The 27,246-nt window shown below is 38.3% G+C and overlaps 1 protein-coding gene across 2 annotated transcripts in view; it reads left to right on the top strand.

Annotated features, from left to right (window-relative positions):
• Positions 1-27,046, top strand: part of TRAP1 (TNF receptor associated protein 1) — a 78,454-nt gene extending 51,408 nt beyond the window's left edge. For both annotated transcript variants that reach the window (XM_020995521.2, XM_020995522.2), the window contains exons 7-18: positions 4,008-4,117; positions 5,320-5,393; positions 9,424-9,579; positions 10,898-11,018; positions 11,573-11,642; positions 13,170-13,317; positions 16,010-16,195; positions 17,350-17,488; positions 19,738-19,823; positions 21,496-21,641; positions 26,175-26,247; positions 26,642-27,046. In XM_020995521.2, coding sequence (XP_020851180.1) covers positions 4,008-4,117; positions 5,320-5,393; positions 9,424-9,579; positions 10,898-11,018; positions 11,573-11,642; positions 13,170-13,317; positions 16,010-16,195; positions 17,350-17,488; positions 19,738-19,823; positions 21,496-21,641; positions 26,175-26,247; positions 26,642-26,743 — 1,411 coding nt within the window. In that variant the 3' untranslated portion in view covers positions 26,744-27,046. The remainder of the gene's footprint in view (positions 1-4,007; positions 4,118-5,319; positions 5,394-9,423; positions 9,580-10,897; positions 11,019-11,572; positions 11,643-13,169; positions 13,318-16,009; positions 16,196-17,349; positions 17,489-19,737; positions 19,824-21,495; positions 21,642-26,174; positions 26,248-26,641) is intronic.
• Positions 27,047-27,246: the final 200 nt, after the last annotated feature.

The raw sequence follows: 27,246 nt of genomic DNA, 5'->3' as shown, positions 1-27,246 counted from the left end.
ATTATTTCTTTGCTAGGAATCTATTCCAAAGTCACTAAAAGAGGAAAAAGAGTATTTTTAAAAAATTCATAGTTATTCTATTTGTAATAGGAAAAAAATTACAAATCATCTGGAGAATATCTGAATAAGTTATGACATTCTAATGTTAATATGTTATGGTTCTACAAAAAAATATAAATATAATAGAGGAAGCATGAAGTAGAGGATAGAGTGATTGCCTTGGAATTAGAAAATGCTGCATTCAAATCCCACCAGACGTTTAAAGTCTATTAAATGTCTACTGAGTGGCAGACACTGTGCTAAGTGATGGTACTGCAAAGAAAGGCATAAGACACTCCCTGCCCTCTAGGAGCTTACACTCTAACAGGAAATATGTAAAAAGAAGCTGACTTGGAATGGGGTGTGCTGTGTGAAGTCCTGCAGCTGTTTTGGGAAGTGATCTGAGGAGGTGTGAGTTACAATGTTAATTTCACATTTCAGAATAATGAATTCAGAAACTGGATCATAGGGAGTTAAGAGAGAGATCAGAGCAAGTAGAAGCACCTATTGTATATGACCTTCTCAAGGAGCTTAGCCATAAAGGACAGAAGAGATATATGGGCAAAAGCAGGATGGACACGGACATGTTTGTTGGCTGTAGAGAAGGAGCCAGTAAACAGGGACAGATTGAAGATAAATGAGAGGTTGGGGGTGGGGGGTAGAGAGAGAGTAGTCTGTTAGGGATGGGATGGAATGGGATCACTGGAATAGGTAGAAGGGCTAGCCTTAGGAATAAGGCTACTTCTTCAAATGAGATGAATGAAGGAGAGAATAGCAAAAGGCATCTGTATGATATGCAGTGAGCAGAAGGGGAATTCCCTTTCTTGTATTACATAAATTTTCTGAGATGTCAGTAATCCTGAGATTTCTGTGTTGTGATTTCCAGGTCTGTCCTCAAGTCTTATGTGTTTTCCAGTAACTTGGATAATTCTTTTTAATCCTCAGTTGCTCTGTATTGTGTGCAATTCTGCTTCATTATTTTTGCCTGATCTCTTTTTAAAGCATCTTTTAATTCTGCTTATTTCTTTTCTCAGTTTTTAACATCAAATTTTTCTTTTCTCTGGCCCTGTAGTTATTTTTAAGCAGTGCTAAATCTTGGCTAATCTCTTTGAATGTCATTTTTTCAGTTGAGGGTGTCTCTTGAGAGATCTTTTGTAGCTTCCTTTTCTAGTTCTTTTGCTTTAGGTTGCTGTGCAAAATTGTTAGGTACTAGCATTTTTCATTGCTTATTTTAAAATTTTGATAGGTTTCTCTTTTCTTTTTTAACCATCTTTTCTCATAATAGTCTCTTTTCTGGGGTGGGGAATATGAGAAGCTTAGCTTGAGCATCTCAGTAACATCTTCAATTAGTTTTTCCTTCTGAGGGCTTCTTGATAGTAAAAAGAGAAGTTAAATCTTAGCTCCACTTTCCTTCTTCCAAAGGATATTAATTTTATTCTTCCTAAGCTACCTGATTTCCTTTTCTATTAGCATTCATGGCCTCCTAGTTTCTTTCCTTCATTCTTGTCATAGATTATAACCCTCTTTATATTTTCTTGTATGTTTTGAAGAGAACAAGTCTGCAGCATTCTCATCAGCTTCCACAGTGTCTCCTCCTTGAGATATTGACCTTTGTAAAAAAAAAATTACATTGGAATCTTGTTTTTTCATTACATTCCCCACTGAATCACCCTCACTATCTTCCATGGAGCCTATAACAATGAGTGTTTTAAAAATATTTTTGAACAGGTGGGTAAAACTAAGCATAACCAAAGAAGTCTGACATTAGCTGCAGGGTTTTACCACCGTAGTTCTCCACTTGTGCAAAGCAGGGAGAAATGCTTTCTCATTTTCAGTGTTCACTTTGGATTGCTTTGTTGTTTTTATTGTTGCTGTTCTTTCCATTTATATTGTTTTAATTGTTTGGTATAACATTTTTCTGGTTCTGTTTACTTCTCTGTATTCGTTATTTCCAAGAACCTAATAATAATATCCACAGCATTCATGAACCCACAGTTTATTTAGCCATTCTCCAGTGTATGGGCATCTACTTTGTTTCCAGTTCTTAGCTACTACAGAAAGTGCTGCTATAAACTTTTTGGCATTCACAGAACCTTTTTTTTTTTTTTAAGCCTTTTACCCTCATGAGGCTGATGTTTAGTGGACTCTATGTCAAACGGTTTTGTAACATTTTTCATAAGTTTCCAAAGATGTTCTATAATAAAGGAGTATTTTTTATTGCTTTTCCCTACCCCCATAATAATCATGGGTGGGTGGAACTTCTCACAAGTTGTGTAGATGTTTCCAGAACATAGCTTGGTTTAAACAAAATGGCTTCTACAGTGTTAACAAATTTCACATTGCTTTTGATTTTCTAAAGCATGTTGTTTTATTTTTATTCCATTATATCATATGTGACACTAATACCAGCAGCTCTGCGGTTTAGAGGAAGAACTAAATAAATATTTATTTAGTTATTTATAACTCTGAAAATTGTACTACAAATTTCCAGTGTTCATTTTATGAAAATAAAACCAAATTAATACTTTGGCAAGATCCCATCAAGGTCCCCTTTTCTGGTTCTCTTTATTCTTCCTCTGTTTTTGCAGAAGATTTTTCCATTTGGTTTTCTTGTATTCATTAGAGACATAAGACCTGGAAGGAAGAGCATAAAAAAACACTAGGTAGGACCAGAGATGTCCTGGAACCAGCTTATACAAGGGGAATCAATTATGAAATTTTCAGTGAGAGCATGTCCACCTTGGAAAATGGCAGATGCCACACATCAGGGCTTGTTTTATTGATTGTCTAGACAAGAGGTGTCAAGCAATTACATCTTGAGCCAGATTAAAGTGCAATCGGGAATATATAACAAAATAAATATAACAAAATAAAAATACAGTAGAACATAGGTAATGTTAATATGTGGTTTTCCAAGTCATTATACTGCCTGCAGGGATCCTTAACCTCATGTTAAGTGGCCCCATTTCCATTTGAGTTTGACACTAATGGTCTAGACTTAAAGAAAGTGATAGAAAACATGTCAGTAATGTAGATTAAAGTTAAAAGTATGTTGTGTATATTTGTTTATTCTGAATGAATAGCCAGTTGTTAAACATTTACCAGCACATTCCTGGGTAGGCTTCAGAAAAGTATTTGGAATCTTTCCGAAGTATTCAGTATTGTGTTCTTAGCCTTCCAGAACTCTTTCGGAATTCCTGCTTGTTAGAGCAACAAGCAGTAACTAGTCTTTCCTAGATCAAAGCAGCAGTTGTTGGAGCCCTAAAGTTCTCTTTAATAATAAGGGGAAGGGGAAGAGAACAAGCATTTAAGTGTCTGCTATGTGCCAGGCATTCTCCTAAGTGCTTTACAAATAATATCTCATTTGATCCTGATGACAACCCTGGGAGGTAGGTGTTAATATTATGCCCCTTTTACAGTTGAGGAAACCGAGGCAGACAGAGGTCAAATGAATTGCACAGCTAATAAGTGTCTGAGGCTGGATTTAATCTCAGGTCTTTCTGATTCCAGGCCCAGCGCCCTGTCCATTGTACCACTAGTTGCCTATAAATAATAATCTTGTACATGTCTGTAAGTGCAAGCATTATTGTTCTCATTTTATAGAATAGGAAATCAAGGCTGGGAGATGGGAAGTGATTAGCTTCACACATACCCTCCCAGGTGTTAGGGGCAGAGCCAGGAGTTCAGGCACCCCGTGGAATGAACGCTCTTTCCAGGACAGCATGCTTGCTGGCAGTCTGTAGTTTTCATGAAGTGGAAGATGTCATCTTGGTTACCATTAAGGGTATAGGAGAAACAGCTGTAATCAAGCAAATAGCTATCATTATTGTTTGCTTTGGATGGCCATTTAGGATCTGTGCTTAGTTTTTGTCTAGCCTTTGAAAGTGTTCTAAGGCAAAATAACTGATTTTCTTTTTTAAGATTTATTAGTACTAATATGAAATTATTTTTCCTCCTTTTCCTCTTAGCTCTGGAGTATTTGAAATTGCAGAAGCTTCAGGTGTTAGAACTGGAACCAAAATAATCATCCACCTCAAATCAGACTGCAAAGAGTTTGCCAGTGAAGACAGAGTACGAGGTGAGCAGAGAAGGAAGGACCCTTTGCCAGACCTTTGGCTCTGCAACCTAGACTTGATCTGTGAGCAGTGCACAGCTGAATCTCAAGTTCTGCCCTTCCCGAGATTCTCACTCTGTGCTGTAGTTCCACAGAAACATACTTAGTTGGGGTAGGGCTTGAGTGAGGAGTAGTGGTGCTTTCCTATATAGGACTGTTGATGAAAATCACAGCTGTCCTTTTGAAGGGTGGCATAAAGGGAAAAGGTGCAGACAGGGACCAATCACAACATATGTGTGTATGAAGAGGAGAATCCTTGTGAATGGGTTGGTATTATAATCATCACAATATAATAAAAGTTTACATCTATATTTTGCAGTTTTAAAAAGCATTTTTCTCATCAAAACTCTGGGAGGTAGATGGGTTTGGTGTTCATGGTTACAAGGCTAATAAAGAGAAGGAGCAAGTACTCAAACTCAAATCTTCTGATTTCAAGTCCATAACCCTTTTTGCTCCACTGCCCTGTTGTGATACAGCTCTTTGGCTAGTTGCATGATTATCATTTGGTCAAAGTTTTCACTTAGACCTTATAAAAAGAGAAAGATTGCTTGGAAGCAGAGGATTTTTACTTGATCTTGTTCCCTTTATAGGTTTCTGTATTCAGTACATCTTAGGATTTTGAAATAATTCCATTTTATGCCACATCACCTGGCCTCCGTACTCCTATGCCTGCTCACCTGATTGCTGCAGTCCATAGCTTCCCAGAGGCCTTCGCTGATGTGCACACAGACATCCCTTCCAGCTAAAAGTGTTAAGTGACTGCCTCTTCCAGTGTCAGCCTCTCCTTTGCCCCAGTCATCTTTCTGTTCCTGCTTGTGTATGTGTTGGGTTCACCCTTATTAAAATGCAAACTTTTTGTGCAAAAAAAAAAATTCCATTTAAAATCTCTCCTGCCCAGCCAGTTGTTTCTTTCTACTCTTGTGCACCACAGATGACACAATTAAAGACATGCGCTCTAAATCCAATTATTTGAATACTTCATAAGATCCACGGTTTCATCTCCCTTACAGATTTAGATTACAACCCATGAGTTGCTGTGGCCAACATTCTGGTGATAAATCTCATTACTTTTAGCTAGTTAATCCATTCAGCAGGGTCCAAAGCTTGTTTTCTTACTCTCAGTTTTAATCATCAGTGTAATACTTTTATTTTATTTTATTTTCCAGATGTAGTAACAAAGTACAGTAACTTTGTTAGCTTTCCCCTTTACCTAAATGGAAAACGCATCAACACTTTACAGGTAAGACGTAGTAAAAGATCCCAAAAGGATATTCTGTAGATAGTCTTGGGAACAAATGGCTCCAGAAAGGGGTGATGAAAGCTGCTAGTATCAAAAACTGAGTCCAATAACCAGTCCAGGTCTCATCTATGTAGAAATCCCGTCTTCAAAATCCTCCACCAATGGTTATATCATCTTCACTTGAAGACAGAGATCAGCAATCAGTCCATCAACAAGTACTTAACTGAATGCTTACTTAGTGTGTGCTATTGATGATACAGAATGCAGGGGGAAACAAAGATCAAGCAAAAACAGCCCTTATCCTCAAGGGGTATACATTCTAATTGGGGGTGAAGTGGAGCAACACATATGAATCAGAACATACAAGAGAGAGAATTCATGGAAAGTAACCCTGTGGAGGATGATGGTGGGAGAGAAAGGGACAGGAAAGGTATCCTAGTATCCAGGTTGGCTTGAGCAAGCCAAGGGTTCTAAGCCCCAGAGGCTGGGAAGGACATTCCAGGTATGAGTAACAGCTGGTACAGAGGCCTGAGGATGAGAGGTGCAGTGTCCTGTTTGAGGAGCAGCAAATATACTCTAGGGCTGAATCCTAGAGTGTTTTAAGGGGAGTAGACTGTAAGATTAGAAAGATAGGAAGTGACAAGGTTGTAAAGCACTTGAGGTAGTAGGGAACCCTGGAGTTGATTGACTATAGTTTTGTTTTTTTTAATAAGAAAATCATTTTGGTAGCTATGTGGACAACAGATTGGAGTGGGGAGAGTTTGAGCAGTGGAGAGTCCAATTTAGAGGTGTTGCATTAGTCTAGGCAAAGAGGGATAAGGGCCTGAACCAGCATATGGCTTTGTGAGTAGATAGAAAGAGATATATGTAAAAGAACATAGAGAAAGAAATTACATATTTTGGCAACTGATTGGATCTGTGCGGTAAGCAAGAAAGAGGAATAGAGTATGATATCAAGCCTTTAAACCTGGGTGACTAGAGGTAGAAGAGAGAAAGTAGATGCACCCAATGTAGATGACTTTTTAAAGAGTAGCTGAGAAAGTGAAGAAAACTATAGGATGAAAGATGGAAGAGTATGGCACAATCTAGTGAGGGTTTATTTTTTATTTTATTTTTTTAAATTTTTAGGCAGTTGGGGTGTTAAGTGACTTGCCCAGGGTCACACAGCTAGTAAGCATGGAGTGTTTAGTCTGAGGCTGGATTTGAACACAGGTCCTCCTGACTCCAGGGCCGGTGCTCTATCCATTGCACACCTAGCTGCTCCCCCCCCTTTTTTTTTAATGATGTTAGATGGGCGTATTTGTAGGCAGTAGTGAAGGAGCTAGTAGATAAGGAAGAGATTGAAGAATGGGGGAGCAAGGTATGATGGCAAGGACAGTGTTGAAGAAGTTGGGAATAGTTCAGGGTTGGGGTTTGGCTAATTATGATCAGTGATAGATTTTATTTTTAATAGTTTTTTATTTTTTCCCAATTATACATAAAAGACAATTTTAAAATTCATTTTTAAAAAATCTTGAGTTCCAAGTTTTTCCTTCCCTCCCTTGTCTCCTCCTCCCTAAGACAGTAAACAGTTTGATATAGGTTTTATATGTGCAGTAATGTAAAACCTATTTCCATATTATTCATGTTGTGAAAGAAGAAACAGACCAAAAGAAAAAACCAAAGAAAGTGAAAAATAGTATGCCAGTCTGCATTCAGACTCCATTAGTTCTTTCTCTGAATGTGGATAGCATTTTTCCCTGGATGAATCCCCTGGAATAGTCTCGGATTGTTGTATTGCTGAGAATGGCTAAATCGTTCACAGTTGATCATCATCCAGTATTGCTGGTACTATGTGCAGTGTTCAGGTTCTGCTCACTTCATTTTGCATCAGTTCATGTAAGTCTGGATTTTTCTGAAATCCGTCTGCTCATCGTTTCTTATAGCTCAGTAGTATTTCATTACATTCACATGCCACAACTTGTTCAGCCATTCCCCAACTGATAGGCATCCTCTCAATTTCTAGTTCTTTGCCACCACAAAAAAGAGCTGCTGTGAATATTTTTGTACAAATAGGTCTCTGTCTCTCTTTTTTTAAGTCTCTTTAGGATACAGACCTAGTAGTGGTATTGCTGGATCCAAGGGTGTGCATATATTTGCTTTCCGGAATGGTTGAATCAGTAGTGATAGACTTTAAAAGACATACAGAGGAGTTTATTTTTGATCCTAAAGGCAATAGGGAGCCACTGCAGTTTATTGAGTAGAGGAGTAACATGGGCAGATATGTACCTAAGCAAAATCATTGGCAGGTACTGTGTGTAGGATGCTTTAGAGTGACTTTAGGCAAAGATACCTATTAGGGGGTCATTTCAATCGTCTAGACAAGTGATGAGGACCTGAAGTAGATAATATGGCAGCTAATTATGTGAGTAATTAAATGCAAGAGGTATTGTGGAGATATAAACAATGAGATTTTATAACTGATTGGAGGCATGAAATTGACTAATGGTGAATATAAATTTAATATGGATTTCAAAAATGGCAAGCCAGTGGAATTTTTTGAGTACAGCAGTGACATGATCAGATCTGTACTTAACTGTTCTTCAGTCCAGTGAAGCTGGCCCCTCTGTTCTCCTCTCTACCTTTGCTCTGGTCTTTCTCCATGCCTAGAATATACTCTCTCCTCACTTTCTGCCACCTCATTCTTTCATTAAGACAGTTCCAGCACCACCTTCTACCCGAATCCTTTCTGCATTCCCCCAAAGACTAGTGTCCTCCCTCCCTAACTTCCTTGTATTTAACCTCTCTTTAGTTTGTATTTAGTCTGTACATACTTACTATATAAATTTTTTTGGCCATTATATGCGTAATACCTTACATGGTGTCTGACATGTAGTAAATACTCATTAAATATTTATTGATTGGTGTTCTTAGGTTTGGCCCACCATTCTAGATTCTTATCTTTAAGTTCCACACCATATGTTAGCTGTCCCTACTAGCTTTGCGTTTGGTCAGCATGGCTTCTTTGCATCCCCAGTGCTTGGCGAATAGAAGGCCCTTCCTTAATAGGATCATAAATCTTTACCTGGAAGGAACTTCAGAGGTCATTCAGGCCTGCTTCCTCATTTTGTAGACGACAGAACATGCCAGGGAGATTAAGGGTCTTACCTGAGGTCACACCAGTGGTACGCATCAGAGGCAGGATTTCAGTTTAGACCTTGGAATACAGAGTGAGTGCTCTTTCCACTGTGCTGCACCACTTGATTGATCACATGCCTTGAATTTGTCATGGTTTGTTTTTAAAGTTGGCATAGGGTGAAAGACAGATCCTTACAGACCTTCTTACAAGTTAACATCAACACATAAATGATTACTTGGGGTCATTCATGTTTATTGAAATAAAGTTTTATTAAAGATATATTTTTTGGGGGGTGTGTGTGAGGCAGTTGGGGTTAAATGACTTGCTCAGGGTCACACGGCTAGTCAAGTGTCTGTGGCTGTATTTGAACTCAAGTCCTCCTCACTCCAAGGCCAGAGCTCTAGATATTTCTTTAAATGGTGGTTTATTGTGAACCATATCCCTCTAGCCAACTTTTTGCTCGGGATGTTTAATATCTTGATCTTATTTCCTTCATCATTCTGAGGCTCCTGAGATAAAATACTCGCTCCCAAAGTCGTATTCTCTTGTTTTCTTCCCATTTCTATAACAGCCTTCTATGAATATCTTTATAACACTTCCAAAAGTAGTGCATAGTTAGGCTAGAGAGTGGGCACAGTTGCTTCTGAGTTTTTTTCATGTCTGCCCATAAACACCCAATCTATTATATACATACCTTCTGTAGGAGCCTGGAGAAAGAATCAGTTCTCCTCTGATTAATTTGCCAAATCTAATATTTTAAGATATCCAGGCCCTAGCACCATTTTGTTGACTGGAGCTAACATTATAGATGTTGATTCACTAAAAAATTAAGTTAGACATGCTTGTCTACATTTACTTGATGGAAAGAAGCATTTTAAATGGATTGCATTTCCAATTTATCTCCTTTTGCAGGCACTTTGGATGATGGACTCTAAAGACATTAGCGAATGGCAGCATGAGGAATTCTACCGCTACATTGCCCAAGCTTATGATAAACCCCGTTATACTCTTCACTACAAGACGGATGCACCTCTTAACATACGGAGTATTTTCTATGTGCCAGAAACAGTGAGATACTCATACTCTGACTTTTGGTCTTAGGGGGATGTGGTGAGACTATAGAATGGAAAATAATGCAGTGTTTTCCGCTACTTAAGGAATAAACTTTCTACGGTTGCTTTCAATACTGGAGTCCCTTAGCTGTGACTAAATGGAATAACCAGGGCAAAAGAAGTTAAAATATTTCCTAGCAGTGGCAGTGCCTTAGCTTCCTCATCAGATTATGACCTAGATAATTCCATATCCACAAATAGAACTTAGAAGTTACATCTGAAAGAAAGATGTGTTTGTGGATGTATTGTAAATACAGGTAAACTCCCACATATGGGTCAGAGGCATTTTGGGACTTTTGAAATGGTGTTTTCAGGAGAGATAGAGAAAAGTCCATGCATTCAGGACTCTAAGCCGAAACCTGTTTTAGGCCAATAATGTGACTTGAGGGGAACCCTTGTGGGTAGCAGCTGCCATCTATGGGTTACTCTCTCCTCCAGGTGCCACTGTGCAGGAGTCCAGTGCTTTTTGTAAAGATGCTGCACATTTTGAGTTCTTGACAGCAGAAGAGACAGATAGTAAAAAGAGAGAAGGCAGGGGTGGGAGTGGAGTATAAAAAGATTGAGTGGTTTTCTTTCCAAAAATATCAATCCCATTGGCTAAATACCATTAAATACTGTAAGATGTCATTGTTTTATTATGAATGCTTAGTTCATTTTTAAAAATAAAAATCTCTGAGAAGTTCCTAATTAATTCTAGTTAACATTTAGCAGGGGATATTTCACCACTAACTGAATGGGACCCTGTATTGGATGAGGGTAGGGGCATGGCAGGAAAGGAGAAAAGAGGAGGGGGATGGAACAAATAGCTTCTTTCACAGTTTTGTCCGGGCCTTGTCCTGAACACCTAGTCTTATTTTATACGGTCTCTGTTTCCAATTAAAATCAATATCTTGATAACTCCCATTTACTTTTTTTAAAATAGATTTTTATTGATATTTTTTATTTTTACATCATCTTGATTTCCCCCTATGTCTTTTCCCTATCCCCTCCCAGAGCCATTCCTTATAACAGATAGTTGTTTTTGGAAAAAGAAAAAAAAATCAGCAACACTGCTCATTATATTGAAAAAATATAACATATTTGATGTTCTACACCTGCTAAACTCTTCACCACCCCACCAGGACGTGCCTTCTCATGTCATATCTCTTTTTAGGGGTCACATTTGTTCTTTATAATTTTGCAAGATTTGTCTTTAATTGTTTTGTAATTCTTTTCCATTTACAATGAAGTAGTCATCCCACTAGCTTTTATTATTCTTTCTTCCTATTCTGCAGAAGCCATCTATGTTTGATGTCAGCCGGGAGCTGGGCTCCAGTGTTGCACTCTATAGCCGCAAAGTTCTGATCCAGACCAAAGCTTCTGACATCCTACCCAAGTGGCTGCGCTTCCTGCGAGGTGTGAAGGCTAGCCCTCTTTGTTGCCTTCCTCAGAAATGGTGGAACTTGGCCGCATGTGTGAATGATACCTAGTGCCAAAGGTCTATGTTGAAATTACATTCAGAAAATTCCTTTAAAAAAAACAATTCAGCCAGTCTTTGTGTCTGAGACCATTTTAAATGTACCTTCGGTCAGGAATAGCAACTAAGGACGTTAGCTTCAGAAAGATCTCTACCTTATCTAGTGTGCCAAATCTCTTTTTTTGTTCTTATCTGTAGGTTTTAATCTCAAAAATTCACAAAAAGTGTACTTGGAAGAATAATCAGAAAAATTGTCTCCCATTATCATTTCTTTTCTTTCATTTACCCACCACCCCCAGCTGAGCTCATTTTCAGTATTAGCTGAGAAAATGGAGAGGATGATATTATTAAAGAGTACTGGTAGGTGACAAATTTGGCTTACTTACAGGGAGACCCTGTGGACAGCAGTAAGAGTAATTTGATAGGTGAATGTGAACAGAGACAGACCTCTGAGAGAGTTGACTTTGTTTTTTTGGGGTTTTTTTTATGCAAGGTGTTGTGGACAGTGAGGATATTCCCCTGAATCTCAGCCGGGAGCTTCTTCAAGAAAGTGCCCTTATCCGGTAAGCACATGTTGGAGGAGGAAACATTATATTTAAAAATGAGGACTCCAAGCCAGTGTTTTTGTCCTGTCATCAAGTTCCAAGCTATCAGCTGAGAAAATAAGAGCTCCAGAAATACACGAGTTTAGATGTCACGTTCTCAAGTAAATCACAAGATTCAAATACGCCAACATCATTTTTTCATCCAGAACTATGAGACTGTCATCAGATTTGCCTGGTCCTTTGAAGAAAAATGACAGATAAACTTACTCACCCTCAGCTGAATCTTTAGCAGAGAAGATCTTAGGTCCAAAATGCGAAGGGAGCCATGAAGGTTTGAGATGTGGTGTATTGGCTTAATGGTGTGGTTTTGGTGCAGTATGACTCCTTGTGAAGGCAGTGAGGAGTTAGAGTCTGGAAAGCTTCTTGTAGACTGACAGCCAGCCCTGGGGAGTGTTGTGGGGCAGGGCAGAATTTTGTATCTCTTAGTCTCTTGTTTCCAACAGCCTTGGCTATCAGTAAAATATGAGGGGGAAAAATGGAGAAAAGATGGACAGTGTGACAGAGAGCTGAGGTATGGGGTGGACAGAACCTTGGGCTTCATCAGCTCATATTCTTTTTTTTCCTTTTATATCTTTTGTTTTTAGTTTTATTGATCCCATATTGTTTTGGCACAACAAACTTTTCCAATAAATGCCTAAAAATCAGTTCATTGCTTATAATATAAAGAAGGGATGCTGCTTTTGACTTAGACAATGTTACTAACATTAAGCATTCTAGTTGACTAGCGTTTTATTATCTCTGCAAGTTAATTTTATTTATAAAATTGTCATTGTGTATATTATTCTCCTTTTTTGTTGTACATCACTTCATACAAGTCTTCCCATGCTTTTCTGAATTATTCACATTGATCATTCCTATAGTACCTTAATATTCCATTACACACTTGTACCATTGTGTTTTCATCCGCTCCCAATTGTTTAGTATATATATTTTTCAATTCTAGCTTTTTACTGTTACAAATAATGCTGTTAGGGACATTTTTGTGCATTTGGGTCTTTTCTTGCTGTGATTCCTTGGGATATTTTCCTTTAGTGGAAACTTTAGGTCAAAGAGTATGAACAGTTTGGCAGCTTTTATTGCACAGTTTCAGATTGTTTTCCGTAGTTGTCAAACCAATTCAGAGCTTAATCATCAGTGAAGCAGTGTTCCTCTCGTACCATAGTGCTGCCAGCAATGAGTTTTTCAATTTTTTGGCATCTTTGCTAGTTTGGTAGATGTCAGTTGAATCCTCTCAAGATTGTGTTGATTTTCATTTCTCTGATTATTAATTATTTTTAACATTTCTGGTGGTTATCCATAATTGAATCTTAGAGATTTGTTCATTATTAAATGTTTGCTCCATATACAGAATATTGCACTAGAGATTGGTGATACAAGGATGAAAAATGTTCCAATCTTTGCTCTCAAGGAGTTGGACAATTTAGTAGGGAAGTATTTGAAATTGATGTCTTGTTACAATAATTTTTTAAAAATTTCATTCTGCAGAAAACTCAGAGATGTTTTACAACAGAGACTGATAAAATTTTTCATTGACCAGAGCAAAAAAGATCCTGAGAAGTATGCCAAGTTCTTTGAAGATTATGGGTTGTTTATGAGGGAGGGAATTGTCACTATTGCCGAGCAGGAAGTCAAGGTAAGAACTTCTGTTTTAGGCACCATTGAGGCAGGACAGGTCTGGGGAGGAAATATGAAGGAATCAGTGCTAGGATCCAAGGGCTCCAGGCTGGATTACAAGGCAGTGATTTTCCTTTTTTCATTTACCCCAGTTTTTAAAAATCTGACATCCCAGCCACCTCCTATATAGTGTCAATGGAAAGACCCTCCCAACTTATCAGAAGGGATAGCCCTAATCAGGCTATGTTTTTTAGGCATCATTAGTAATGTTACCACCAGACTCCTCTGGAGGGATTGGTCAGTTAGCAAGGACTTTATTACATACCTGCTCTGTGCCAGTCATTGTGCTAGGTGCTAGGGATAGAAAGACAGTAATCAAAATGTCTCTGCCCTCAAGAAACTTGCAGTCTTTTGGGGAAAACAACATGTGCACATAGAAAATACATATAAAATAAATACAAGTTAATGTAAATAGATGTAGACAGTGATGCCTTGCTGAGAATTTGGTCATGTTGAATGAGTTGTAAACTAGAATTTTTATACTTTATCCATTTCCTTAAATGTAGGTCTTTCCCCTTCCTACTTCCTTCACCTGCCCCCAAAAAGAGCTCTCTTTTGAAAGGAGAAATGATAGCAATTGAAAAAGGATTAATTTACTGTAAGAAGACTTGTTTTTAAACAGTCCTTTCAGTTTAGATAAAGAGGTTTCATTTATTTTTATTTTCAATGCTCCTTGTCTCCATGACTTATTCTTTTTTTTTTTTCTTTGTAAAGACTTGGGTTTTGAACTAGATAGATTTTGGAGGGAGATTGTAACCAGTGCTCATACTGACATGATACATATTGCCCTCTCTGTCGTACTCTTAACTGTTCTCTCTGTGGATTTGCTGGTCACCTGAGATCCTCTGATTAACCTGCCAGGCAGAGACCTGAAATCCTAGTTCTTTTGCACCCTACTCCCTCCCTGTGTTGACAGACATTGTCTTCAGCCTCTTTTCTCTTTTTTTGTTTTATTGGTTGGTTGCTTTTTTTTAAAAAATGCATTTTTATTGATATCCTTTGTTTTTACATCACCCTTATTTGCTGATGTGTCTCTTCCCCCTCTTCCTTGTAGAGAACCCTCCCTTCTAATAAAGAACAATATTGAGAAGTCTGATATCATATTTAGTATTTCAGAATTCCAGTCCTTCTCCTTAGCAAGTGAGGAGCGTGCAGAGGCACCTTCTTGTGGCTCTTCTTAAGGACCAAGCTTGAGCATTTTAATTTCACAGGTTTAATTTGCATTGCGTATTATGTCGACATTGTTATAGTCATTGTATATATATATTTTTGGTTTTGCTTAGTTTTGCATGAGTTTGTTTAAGTCTTTCCATTTTTCGCTGTATTCATCATAGTTGTCATATCTTAATGCACAGTGAATAGTTCTGTTATATTTGTTTATCAGATTTTGTTTATCTGTTCTTCAGTGGGCATCTACTTTGTTTCCAATTCTTTGCTATTACAAGAAGTGCTGCTGTAACTATATTGGTTTGTCCCTTTACTCTAAATTCTGGTTATCCTGACTTTCTTTGAAAGATATAGACAAGTTCATATCTTAATCCCCCTTCTGTAATGTGTGTATTTGGGCTAGTTTTACCTGATTGCTGTGGGATTTCCTAATAACTGGATGAACCTTTAGATTCCTATTTTCATATAATCTAACTGATTTAGAGCTGTAAAGAGGTTAATTTCTAGAGAATAGGAATCCACTAGAAGAGGTCTTTAGGGACCATAACTGGGTCATGGTAGTAGAAAATCTCTGGTTGGAGGCAGTCACACTTCTTACCTGCAAGGATACCCAAGTTAGTTGAATACCTTATAACTCTTGTAAGACATGACCAGTCAACCCACTTCATTCTGGAATTACAGTAGGCCAAGAGAATATTTGTTACCCTCTGATTCCTAGGCTTATTTGGATGAGCTGATTGCCCTGCTCCTTTGTGGTTTTTTGTTTTTGTTTTTGTGTTTGGTTTTGGTTTTTTTGTTACTGTATCATACTATGTGCTTCTTGAAGTTGTGTGATCAGAGTTTAAGGCTGCTTGACGGGTCCCCTGGAACCCCACACTGCCTACCAGCATGTCTTCTCAACTAGGAACTGACCTCAAGACAAAACAGTCCTTAGTTTAGGGTATGTGTTGGTTTCAGAGTCCTGAACCACCCGTGATAGACCCCAGGAGGTCATGGAAATATCCTAGCAACTAATTGCCCTGTCATCATTGTATTCCCATTAATGAGAAACCTCAGACCTAACACAGAAGATTACATGGCTGAAACTACCCTCTTTGTTGTATTCCCAAGTTTCATTAGATACTTGTCTCATAATCTTTGAGCTGGAAGGAACCCTAGCAGTCATTTGGTTTAGTGCCCCTGTTTTATATGAGGAAACAGACCATGTGATTAAGTATTTGTCCAGAATTTAGTGGTAGAGGCTAATGTAAAACTCAGATTTCCTACATGAGGAAGTACTCTTTACACTCTGGAAAATAGTTGGGGTGGGGGTGGGAAGTTGAGGGGGTGACATGCTTAGAGAGACATACTGTATGGAAACAGAGCAGACTAGAATAAAAATATCCTCTTTAACTAATAGTGGGTCACTCCCTAGTCCTCTGAGAAATCTAGCCTAGTTCATCTTGGAGCTAGATACTGAAATATGCCCCTACTTCTGTTGCTAGGAGGATATTGCAAAGCTCTTGCGTTATGAATCATCAGCTCTGCCTCCTGGTCAGTTGACCAACCTTGTGGAATATGCCAGTCGAATGCAAGCTGGTACCAGGAACATCTACTACCTGTGTGCCCCCAACCGACACCTGGCTGAAAACTCACCATACTATGAGGCCATGAAGCAGAAAAATATGGAGGTAAGTGAACTGTCAGAATCGTGTGGGCTCAACTGAATAGCAACTAAGAGAAGCCTGCAATTAACCTTATTACAAATATAATTAAGGTTGGCAGGGTGGGATCTAGAACGTGCAGCAAAGTCACTCACTCACCACTCAACAACTGCTATCGCTTGTAAGATTGGAGCTCTAAGACCTTAAAGGCAGTTGAGTCCAGCTCCCTGATTTTACAGATGAGGAAAATGAGGCACAAAATGATGAAGTGACTTACCTGGAGTCTTAAGACTAATAAGTGTTTGAAGGGGGATTTGAATCTTTGTGATTCCAAGTCCAGTACTTTCCTACTATATCCCACTGCCTTTCCATGGTCCAACTTTAGTAAATTATTGTCTTTATCTTCCCCGTTGCTTTTGGTCATCTCTGAACAGTCTCAGTTTTCTGGTTACCCCAGGAGAGAGATTTCATACTCTGTAGGCTCCAACTTAATTATAATTTTGCTGCTACTGTGTTTGAATGTTGACAGATAAATGAATGATTTATATGAAGGAGGACTGAGTAAGGACTTGAAAGAAGACTTGCTTTGGTTAATATCTTATTTTTGCTCATTTAGTCTTCATAAAAAGGAAACTATAATGAAATATTTTAACAGAATTCATGTAGACTTTAAGAACTAAAAGGTACCTTAGAGGTTACCTGGTCCATTTCCTAACTGCATCTCTAGTGATAGGGATTTTGCATCTAGTTCCAGAGTCCCAGTCTTATTCCTAATGCCTTAGCAGAGTTAGATGCTTTCCTTGTTAATAAACCATTTCTTTTTTGTTTTTGTTTTTTGTTCTTGCTTTTTTGGTGAGACAATCGGGGTTAAGTGACTTGCCTGCCCAGTGCCACACAGTTAGTAAGTGTCAAGGGTCTGAGGCCGGATTTGAACTCAGTCGTCCTGACTCCAAGGCCAGAGCTATGCCACCTATAATAATGCTGCCCCATTATAAACCATTTCTAAAAACAATTCCAAACAATCTGCAACTTCTCCCTAGTATATTATTGGCTGCCCCTGACTAGGAAATTCAGTGGAATAAGAGAACCATTTTTTATTCACTATACTCATTGCTTTTCTACCGCCATGAGTGACTTCTAGTAACCTTGGGTCTATGTAAATGCTATCTGGCTCTTCACAGGTGCTCTACTGCTATGAGCAGTTTGATGAATTGACTTTGCTGCATCTCCGAGAGTTTGACAAGAAGAAGCTGATTTCTGTGGAAACTGATATTGTTGTCGATCACTACAAAGAGGAGAAGTTTGAGGAAGGTTCTCAAGGTGGGCTTCTTACATTTACAGGTTCCTATTCTCTCACTAATAGGTAGTAGCATCGCAGTATATCCTGCCACGGCATCCTGCATTTCCTAATTACTTAATATTAGTTTTTGTTTAAATGGGGGAGAGGTGGAGAGTAGATGTTACAGTAAACCATAGTTGAGATAAAGAAGGCATCAAACTGGCTTCAGTGTGCAATCTTTTACTTAGGTTTCTTTACTGCCTTATATATTAGTGAATTAAGCAGATTAAAAAAAACTATCTGGATGTTGTTCACAGTGATTATTAAGACAGAAATTGATTGGCAGTGGATTAATGGCAAATGATTACTCATCAGGAACCTGGAGATTTTTCAGATAGTGAATCTTGGCTCCTTGAAATTGATCATGCTGCCTAGTCTGTTTATTTAAAAAGTAATAATACTTTTGCTATTCCAGATAAGATGGTATGGATCCTTTTCAAGATCCTAGGTGACAAGAAAATCTTTTCTGTTTTTCTCTCTGAGTTTTAAATAAAAAAGTCTTTTACTTAGCTAATGCATTTTTTTTTCCTGTAGTTATTCAGCCCTTTCAAGTCTCAGGCCCATTGGTGTTTTGCAGTGAAAGTTGTCATTTTGATTTCTGTTGGGAGGTAGTGCGTGGATATAACCCAAATATACAGGGATTGAGAGGAAGTGTCATTTTTTTTCCTAATTAATTTATCTATTTTTAGTTTTCAACATTCACTTCCATAAGATTGTGAGTTCCAAATTTTCTCCCCCTGCCCGAAGACAGTGTGCAATCTGATATAGGCTATACATATACATTCATATTGAACATGTTTTCACATTAGTCATGTTGTAAAGAAGAATTAGAACCAGTGGGAGGAACCACAAGAAAGAGGAAACAAAACAAATAAAATATGAGAGAGCAAATAGTGTACTTCAATCTGCATTCAGACTCCGTAGTTCTTTCTCTGAACGTGGATAGCATTTTCCATCCTGAGTCTTTTGGAGTTGTCTTAGATCCTTGCATTGCTGAGAAGATCTAAGTCTGTCAAAGTCAATCATTACACAGTGTGGTTGTTACTGTGTACAATATTCTCCTGGTTCTGCTCATTTCACTCAGCATCAGTTCATATAAGTCTTTCCAGGTTTTTCTGAAGTCTGCCTGCTCATCATTTCTTATCACACAATAGTTTTCCCTTACATTCATATACCACAATTTGTTCAGCCATTCCCTAATTGATGGGCATCCCCTCGATTTCCAATTCTTGCTACCATAAAGAGAGTTGCTATAAATATTTTTTGTTTTTGTGTTTTGGTGAGGCAGTTGGGGTTAAGTGACTTGCCCAGAGTCACATAGCTAGTAAGTGTCAAACGTTTGGTGTGAGGCCAGATTTGAACTCAAGTCCTCCTGACTTGAGGGACCGTGCTCTATCCATTGTGCCACCTAGCTGCCCCTAAATATTTTTGTACATGTGGGTGCTTTTCCAATTTTTATGATCTCGTTGGGATGTAGCCTTAGAAGTGCTATTGCTGGGTCAAAGAGTATGCATAGTTTTATAGCTCTTTGGGCATGGTTCCAGATAGCTCTCCTGAATGATTGGATCAGTTCACAACTCCATCAACAATGCCTTAGTGTTCCAATTTTCCCACATCTTCTCCAGCATTTATCATTTTCCTGTTTTGTCATGTTGGCCAAGCTGATAGGTATAGTGTGGTGCCTCAGAGTTGTTTTGATTTGCATTTTTCTAATCAATAGTGATTTAGAGCATTTTTTTTCATGACTGTAGATAGCTTTGATTTCTTCATCTGAGAACTGCCTGTTCATATCCTTTGACCATTTATCAATTGGGGAATGACTTGTATTCTTATAAATTTGAGTCAGTTCTCTATATATTTTAGAAATGAGGCTTTTATTAGAGACATTGGGTATAAAAATTGTTTTCTAGGTTTCTGCTTCCCTTCTAATTTTGGTTGCATTGGCTTTGTTTATGCAAAAACTTTTCAATTTAATGTAATCAAAGTTATCCATTTTGCATTTCATAATGTTCTCTGTCTCTTGTTTGGTCATAAATTCTTCCATTCTCCATAAATCTGACAGGTAAAATATTCCTTGCTCTCCTAGTTTGCTTGCAGTATCAGCCTTTCATGTACCCATTTTGACTTTATCTTGGTATACAGTGTAAGATGTTGCTCTATGCCTAATTTCTGCCATACTATTTTCCAGTTGGAAGAGACAGTTTAGTTTCTAGTTTTCTTTCTGTCCTAGCTACTGAACGTCTTTCTGAGAAGGAGGCAGAGGATCTAACAGCCTGGATAAGAAATGTACTGGGTACTCGGGTCACTAACGTCAAGGTGAGTCTACTCTTGGTGTTTGAGGCTAAAGATACAAAAGCAAAATTGATGAATAGTCCTTAGACACACACTAAGTGAATGTGTGTGTCTGTGTGTTCATGGCACTGTGCCCTGTTACTATTTAGGAATAATTAAATAGGTTTCCCTCTCAGTTCATATACTAAAACAAATAACTTTGATGTAGCAAAACATACACTATGGGACAGTTATGTACAAATTGCATCAAATAGCTGGCTGTTTATAGAACGTTTAATTCTGTCTCATATTGTATCTCAAGTTATGTTACATATGATTGTCTTCAAAGGAAAGGAAGTGAATAAGCTTGGATCTCCACTTTTTCCTCCTATTTAGTGGAAAAAAGCTTTGTAGAGAAGGTGGGAGTCTGAGCAGACTAATAAAGTAAGAGGGTAAGAGTTCTTGGTGGACCTTAAAAAATGAATCTTGTTAGCCTACAATATTTGAGTCGTAACTCTTCACAGGATACTAAATGAGGAATACTACATGAGCTACCGTGGGAAGATAGAGAAGAATTAAGATATAAACCCTGTTGTCCAGAAGCTTACAGCTCCTTGAGAGTTCACCTGGAAATAAAGAATTTAATAAACATAGGAATCTAAGAACATTTATCAAGAAATGCAGATAGAAATTTATATAACATACAGCAGGACCAAATGAAGGCATAATTAATTATTAAAGGGTTACTTATAGAGGAAAGGAAGGTAGAGTACAAATGAAGTCTGTATTGAGCCAGGTATTGCAGAATGAGAAGGGACACGGATTGATTAGTGAGTGAAGGGGCATTCTTGGCAAAGGCAATGACAGAAACAAAGGCATGCAAATGAAGACAGCAGTCTTGTAGGAAAAGATAATTAAATTAACTTGTCTCAACTGTGTCTCTTAAGTAAATTAAAGACAAGTGAAATTTGTAGAGTAGGCAAAGAGTACCAGAGTTTGATGAAGAACCTTGAATACTAGACTGATTTTGGATCTGATGTGATCGTGGCCATGATAGTACATTATGCATTCTTGGACAAGGAATGAATATGATGAAAATGGGGCTTGATTATTTTAGCAGTTGTGTAAGATTATTCTAGCAGATGTGTTTAGCATGAGATGATGAGAAAGGAGAATTTAAGGCAAAGGAATCAAATAAAAGACTGATGCAACCACCAATGCAAGGTAATAGCAGCTCATTGAGACAGGGAGGAGCTGTAGAAAAGATGTTGCAGAGTCAAGAGACCTTGGAGCTGGACTGCTTGTGTTGAAGGTTGGGAAGATGAGAGACTATGACAGAGGACAGTTTAGAATGGCTTAACTTTGAACTTGGGGAAATCAGAGTAATGGCTGAAATGTGGCAATGGAGGTGGGGATAATTTCCAGTCAGGATTTTGTAACAGTATCTCCCTCCTAGCACACCTGAAATTCCTTAAACATGTGTTTCTTCTCGTAAGGATAACTGCCCAGGTTCTCAAGTGTTACCCTTATAATTGGTGAGTAGTTGAGAGGGAAACCTTAATTAGAAAAGTAGCTAGTTAAGGTTTGTAAAAATATATTTCCTCGGAAGAACAGTTGATGGTTAATCATGTCTTGTTGTCTAAGAGGAATTTGAACGTTGACCTTATTAAAATTCTAGCGTTCCTTTCTGTGCTTTCTCATCGCATTTGGTCTTTAGGTGACTCTTCGTCTGCACACCCACCCTGCCATGATCACTGTGTTGGAGATGGGGGCTGCCAGGCATTTCCTGCGCATGCAGCAGTTGGCCAAAACCAACGAGGAACGTGCCCAGATTCTACAGCCCACCCTTGAAATCAATACCAGGTACAGCTGACTATGTCTAGGGATTCAGTCAGCATCTGAATTTAGTCAGAGTCATTTTCCCTGTAATAGATAAATGAGTCAGCTATCAGGCTGACTCTTAGTTAATAATGTATCTTCCTTTGTACCATCATGGAGCAAGAAAGGTTGTCATATTTGTTAAGAAGAGAGGCTTAAGATTGAGGAGGAGGAAAAATGAAGCCCAGTATCTGGGGGGGGTAATCAGGGCCTGAAGTCATTGGGGGAAGGATTTGGGGGTATAGATCCAGCAGAAAGGCCAAGGCCAGGATATACCACAGCAGCAGTTCTGGCATCAGTCTTGAGTTTGACCTCCTTCCTAGTTGCTAGGTTGCAGAATTTTGAACTTGACTTTTGTAATCTACAAGACATAATAAATACTTACTAGCATGGACGTATAGTTAGCATTACTCAGAGCCCTGGGATGGAGTATGAGGAGTAGTATAGAAAATTCCTACAAAAAGTTTAGTTCTGTGAATAATCAAGGAATTGGAAATTAATGTTTATAATCAAGAAGTCACAGTGACCAGATAAAATATTATGTTCTTGCTTCCCCATCACTACAGCATAAAAGTGTCATCTGCAGGGATGTAAAACTGAATGACTTGCCCTGAGTACACATAAGTCGGAAGAAATAGAAACTAATCACTATACAAAGGACCTATGGAAAGCCTTGAGGAAATTGAAACTATTCTCAATGAAATTTTATAGCATATGTCTATTAGAAATTTCTGACCTGTAGGTAATCTGGTTATTTTCCCCACAAATTTATTTATATATTTATTTATTTGGTTTGTTTGCTTTTATAAATTTATTTTAATTTTATCTTGTTGCTAATTTTAAGTACTTTTTTGTATTTGATGAATTGAATCTCAAATTGTTCATAATAACTCATTAAGGAGAAATCACTGAATTAATATATTTACAGCAACTTTCTTGAAATGTTGCCTTTTCATAGTTTCTTTTGTTTTTAGACATAAGCAGGTATTAGGACAGGGGTGGGGACCCTGCAGCCACCTGTGGCCTTCTAGGTCCTCAAGTCCATTTGACTGAATCCCCTTAATAAAAAGATTTGTTCTGTAAAACTTGGACTCAGTCAAAAGGCCACACCCAAGGACCTAGAAGGTGGCAGGTTCCCCACCCCTGGATTAGGAGCACTGGAATTCTATAGCCTGTTAAATCTTTCTCTTTGGACACAGGAATTGATTTTAGATATAGTACTGGGTAATGATAAGGTGACAACTTAATGACCTTCCTTCAAAAGCCCCCTTAAAAGTGTAGCAATGGGTTGTTTGCTGTGCTTATTAGCAAGGCTGAGGAAACTGTAGATGATAATTTTGATAATAAAATAATTTTGAATGCTGTACTACAGTTAGATAAATAGATGCATTGAACAAAGATAATCATTAGTTATGGCAATGTTTAAGATGACAATGTCTTTGAAAAAGAAAACTAAAGCATATTTTCATATTCCTTAACAGTTCTGAAGAAATGATGTTCCACGTTATTTGATTTAAAATTTTCCGTTTATGCATAGTGGCTAAAAGCTCCTTTCATCAACCATCCCATTTCCATCGAACGTTGGTCCTTTCTCTTCTTTGACTCCCTTCTTCATCCTGATATAGCTAAAATAAACCTCAGACTTCTCTGTTATCTTAGATTTTCATTCTGAGTCTTAGTGCTCCTGACATTATCCTGTAAAAGTGTCCTTGCTTTCATCTTTTCTACATATCTTTTTAAAGTCTAAATTGGTTGGTGAATTCTCTGTGTTCACATTGGTCTCTCAGATGACTCTCATTTTGATTCCTCTTCAGAATTATTTATGTCTTCTAATTTTCCTCTTTGAGATCTTCCCATCCCTTCTGAGCTAATTTCCTCTATAGAATCTACTCTCCCTGAATGTAGGGCAGATGGTATAGCCTGTGCTTGGCTGCCCCCTCTTCTGTCACACAGTGAGGCAGTGAGGTGGTGAGAAGAGCTTTGAATGTGGTAGCCAGAGACCTGGCTTTAAATCCTCACTTCCTTTTCATCCTGCCTTTGGCCCCACTTGGGCCTGTTTCCACATCTGTAAAAGGAAAGGGCTTGTATTAGATGACCTCTGAGATCCGTTTAGGCTCTAGATGTAAGACCCTGTGATTACCAAAGTCCCTTCCAGCTTGAAGTGTGTGATCCTATGACACTTTGAAGTCTGCTCTCAAAATCTAAGTTGCATATCAAGATTATGCTCAGCTTTACTCTGTCCCAACTCAGGGCCCCCATCATTTTCACCCCCAGCAACCATTTGGAAAGATTCAGAATAAAATTTCCTCTTGTCCTTCACCTCTTAAAGGAAAAAAAATTATCATTAAGCCAAGTCAGAAAGTTATTGTTTACTTTGCCTTTGGCAGAGAGAAAGAAAGCTCCAGCAGATGTCTGGATAACTGAAGTCCCTCCTCGATATTTCAGGTACACAGTTTTGTGCAGGACTTGTGATCTGTTTCCCAAACATCTCTTTACTCTTTTTATTCAGGTGGTCTATAGGATAATCTAGTGAGAAGCTCCTTGTTGTTTCTGCCTCCATCAATTTTTAACCAAATGTTTTCTTTCTACCTTTCCTCCCACTTTAGTTGCTAATTTTCTTCAAGACTCCATGTTCTTACCCCACTTTTATCTATTCAGTTTCTTCGCAGTAAGATGTACCCAAATTCTTGTCATAGGTTTCACCCCCCAACTCTGTGACACCTGGGAAGTCACACTTGGACCTTGCATTAGGACCTCTAGTTCATCTTTCTTGTTGCCTCAGCTTTGACCATCTGGGTCTAGACAAAGTAGATTCAAGGCCTTGGATCCTTTTCTTGAATTTTGTGTCCCATGAACTTCTGGTTGTCTCAGCTGCTATTCTTCTTTCATTATAGCTACTCTCTGTGGTGTCCAACAGTGGATACACATTGGCAGTTTCCTCTTCTCACAGCCTTTAAAGCCATTTTGATTAGATTTGCATATCACAAGTGTACTTGAGTACTCATATATGTGATGTATGACACGAATGGTGCTGAGCAAGGCCTTTCTGTCCCCAAAGTAACTTCTTCACTCTCTGTCACAGTGCCTGAAATCCCCAGTACTAGGCATTCAAAATGCATTTGGGTTTTGAAGGCTTTTCAGTCTTCAGGAGTTTGTACACTGAAATGAGAAAAACCCTAGAAAAGGTAACATCTCAGACCCTTGTTAGTTAAAACTTTAAGAGGGATTATTTGGTAGCTACCTGATCTCCCCATACTGGGGACAGTTGAAAGGGGTGTGGCTTCACTGGATCAGGAACAGTAAGAAAGGGCCAAAGATTAAATCATTTTTCCTCTGTCCAGCCTTGATTAGGAGAGGAGTGTAGAATTTAGGGAGGGAGATCTTGATCGATGTCTTTTCCTATTCTCTAAGGGCTATTTGAGGTAATTATCTTTCTCGAGTTCAGTGGTGGGATTTTTTTTTGCTTTTGCTTTTCTTCCATATTCCTTTGTTCTAATCCTCTCTCATCCAGACACTGCAGGCTGTAAAGTACTAGTTGTTTCCATAAAATTCATGAGCTCATAGGTCTAGTCCATCATGCATTGTGTTTCCCAGTTGTGTATCTCACTGGGTACTCAAATTGCTTTTAGGTTCATTTTGCATATTTATCCGTCTCCTCCTCTGGAGCATCTGTGCCCATCAGGAAGTTTCTGGAAGAAGAAAGTAATGATGAAACACAAAACAATTCACCAAGAACTTATGAAAATTACTGGAAAACTGATAATCACCTTAATTGACTTGATTTGTATAGGTCTACTCTATTTTAAATAAACCATATATGAAAACCCTTATTTTCAAAACAGGTCAATTAGAGTTGTTATTTACTTTACAAAAAGATTCTTGATTTTATAAGGGATTTATGGTAGGATTATTTTAAATAGTGAACTCCTTTAGTACGCTTCTTAGAATTCTTTTTGTATGTCATTTTAAAAAAAATTTATTTTGATTTTTCAAGTCACTTCCATAAGCTTTTGAGTTTTAAATTTTTCTCCCCCTCCCTCCCCAAGACAGCGCGCAGTCTGATATAGGCTATACATATATGTTCCTATTAAACGTATTTTTACGTTAGTGATGTTGTAAGTAAGAATTAGAACCAATAGGAGGAACCATCAGAAAGAGGAAACACAATACAACAGAAGAAAAAAATAGAAAATATCATGCTTTGATCTATATTCATACTCCATAGTTCTTTCTTTGGATATGGATAGCGTTTTCCATCATGAGGCCTTTGGAAGTGTCTTAGATCCTTGCATTGCTGAGAAGGGTTAAGTCTGTCAGTATTAGTCATCGCACAACGTGGCTGTTACCGTGTACAACGTTCTCCTGGTTCTGCTCACTTCACTCCGCATCTGTATGTCATTTTAAAATATAAGTTGCACCAATATCAGGGCAATACTAGGTGTCTGGCGCATAATCCAAGCACTGTCACAGTGATAGCTGGTCTTGGAAACATTCTTATCATATTGGCCTACATTGCAGGCATCCTCTGATCAGGAAGCTGAATCAGTTGAAGGAGAGTCAGCCTGACCTGGCCCAGCTACTGATTGATCAGGTGCGTATGAGAATGTCTTTCTGGTGAAGAATGGTCTTCAGCACTTACGGCTCCTGCCTCCAAGAAACACCTAAAAGGAAAGCTGATTATGTTGGAAGAGTTATGGCTGCTGCTGAGACTCTGTATTTTCCCCTTAAGTCCCATTTTGAGAAAGAAGATCCACTCATATCTTTCATCTATAGAAGAAAGTCTTTCCTGATGTTTTTGTTTGTATTTACTGCCATGCATTAGAATAGAAATGAGAGATATGCCCTGCTGGTTCAGAAAAGCCTTGCCCACTTTTGCTACATCTGAACCAGAGAAGGCTGGGGATTCCCAGCTCAGTGTGGCTTTCTCTTTCTTTTTTTCTGCTACACATTGATGTGTATTTCTTCTCTTTCCCTTTGCTTTGCAGATATATGAGAATGCCATGATAGCAGCAGGACTGAATGATGACCCTAGACCAATGGTGGGCCGTTTGAATGAACTTCTCACCAAAGCTCTTGAAAAACACTGACTGCAGCTGTATTCAAAGGACAGAAATCTCTCTGGCAAATCCTAACAGTCCTTTAAGGGATTGAATTCATTTTGAATTTACGGGGCATCAGAGGATGTGCTCTTACTGTAGAGAGAGTGAAGAATGGAAATCTGTACAATTCATAGTCCTTCTGATCTTTTGTAGCAAAAAGTAACAAGAAATCTTCCTATTACACAAAAGCAAACCTTGAACTGTGAAGGACTGGCTTATACAAAGGGAAATATCAGAGATATAAACCTCTTTTGTCTTATTCAAGGAAATTAAAATGTTTTTGAAAACCTCTCTTCTTGTTCTTCAGAAGAATAAGAGATTGAAATGATTTTCTTTTGCTTTGCCCAGAATTAACTTTGATACACATATGTGCTAATACTCATTTGGTACTTACCTTTATAGATACATAGATACAGATACTGGCAGCTAGGTGGTGCAGTGGATAGAGGGTAGCCTGGAGTCAGGAAGACTTATCTTCCTAAGTTCAAATC

The sequence above is a fragment of the Phascolarctos cinereus genome, unplaced genomic scaffold, assembly GCF_003287225.1.
Source record: "Phascolarctos cinereus isolate Bilbo 61053 unplaced genomic scaffold, phaCin_HiC Scaffold_4;HRSCAF=312, whole genome shotgun sequence".
Classification (NCBI taxonomy): Eukaryota; Metazoa; Chordata; class Mammalia; order Diprotodontia; family Phascolarctidae; genus Phascolarctos; species Phascolarctos cinereus.
This window is presented reverse-complemented; position numbering and strand designations above follow the sequence as displayed.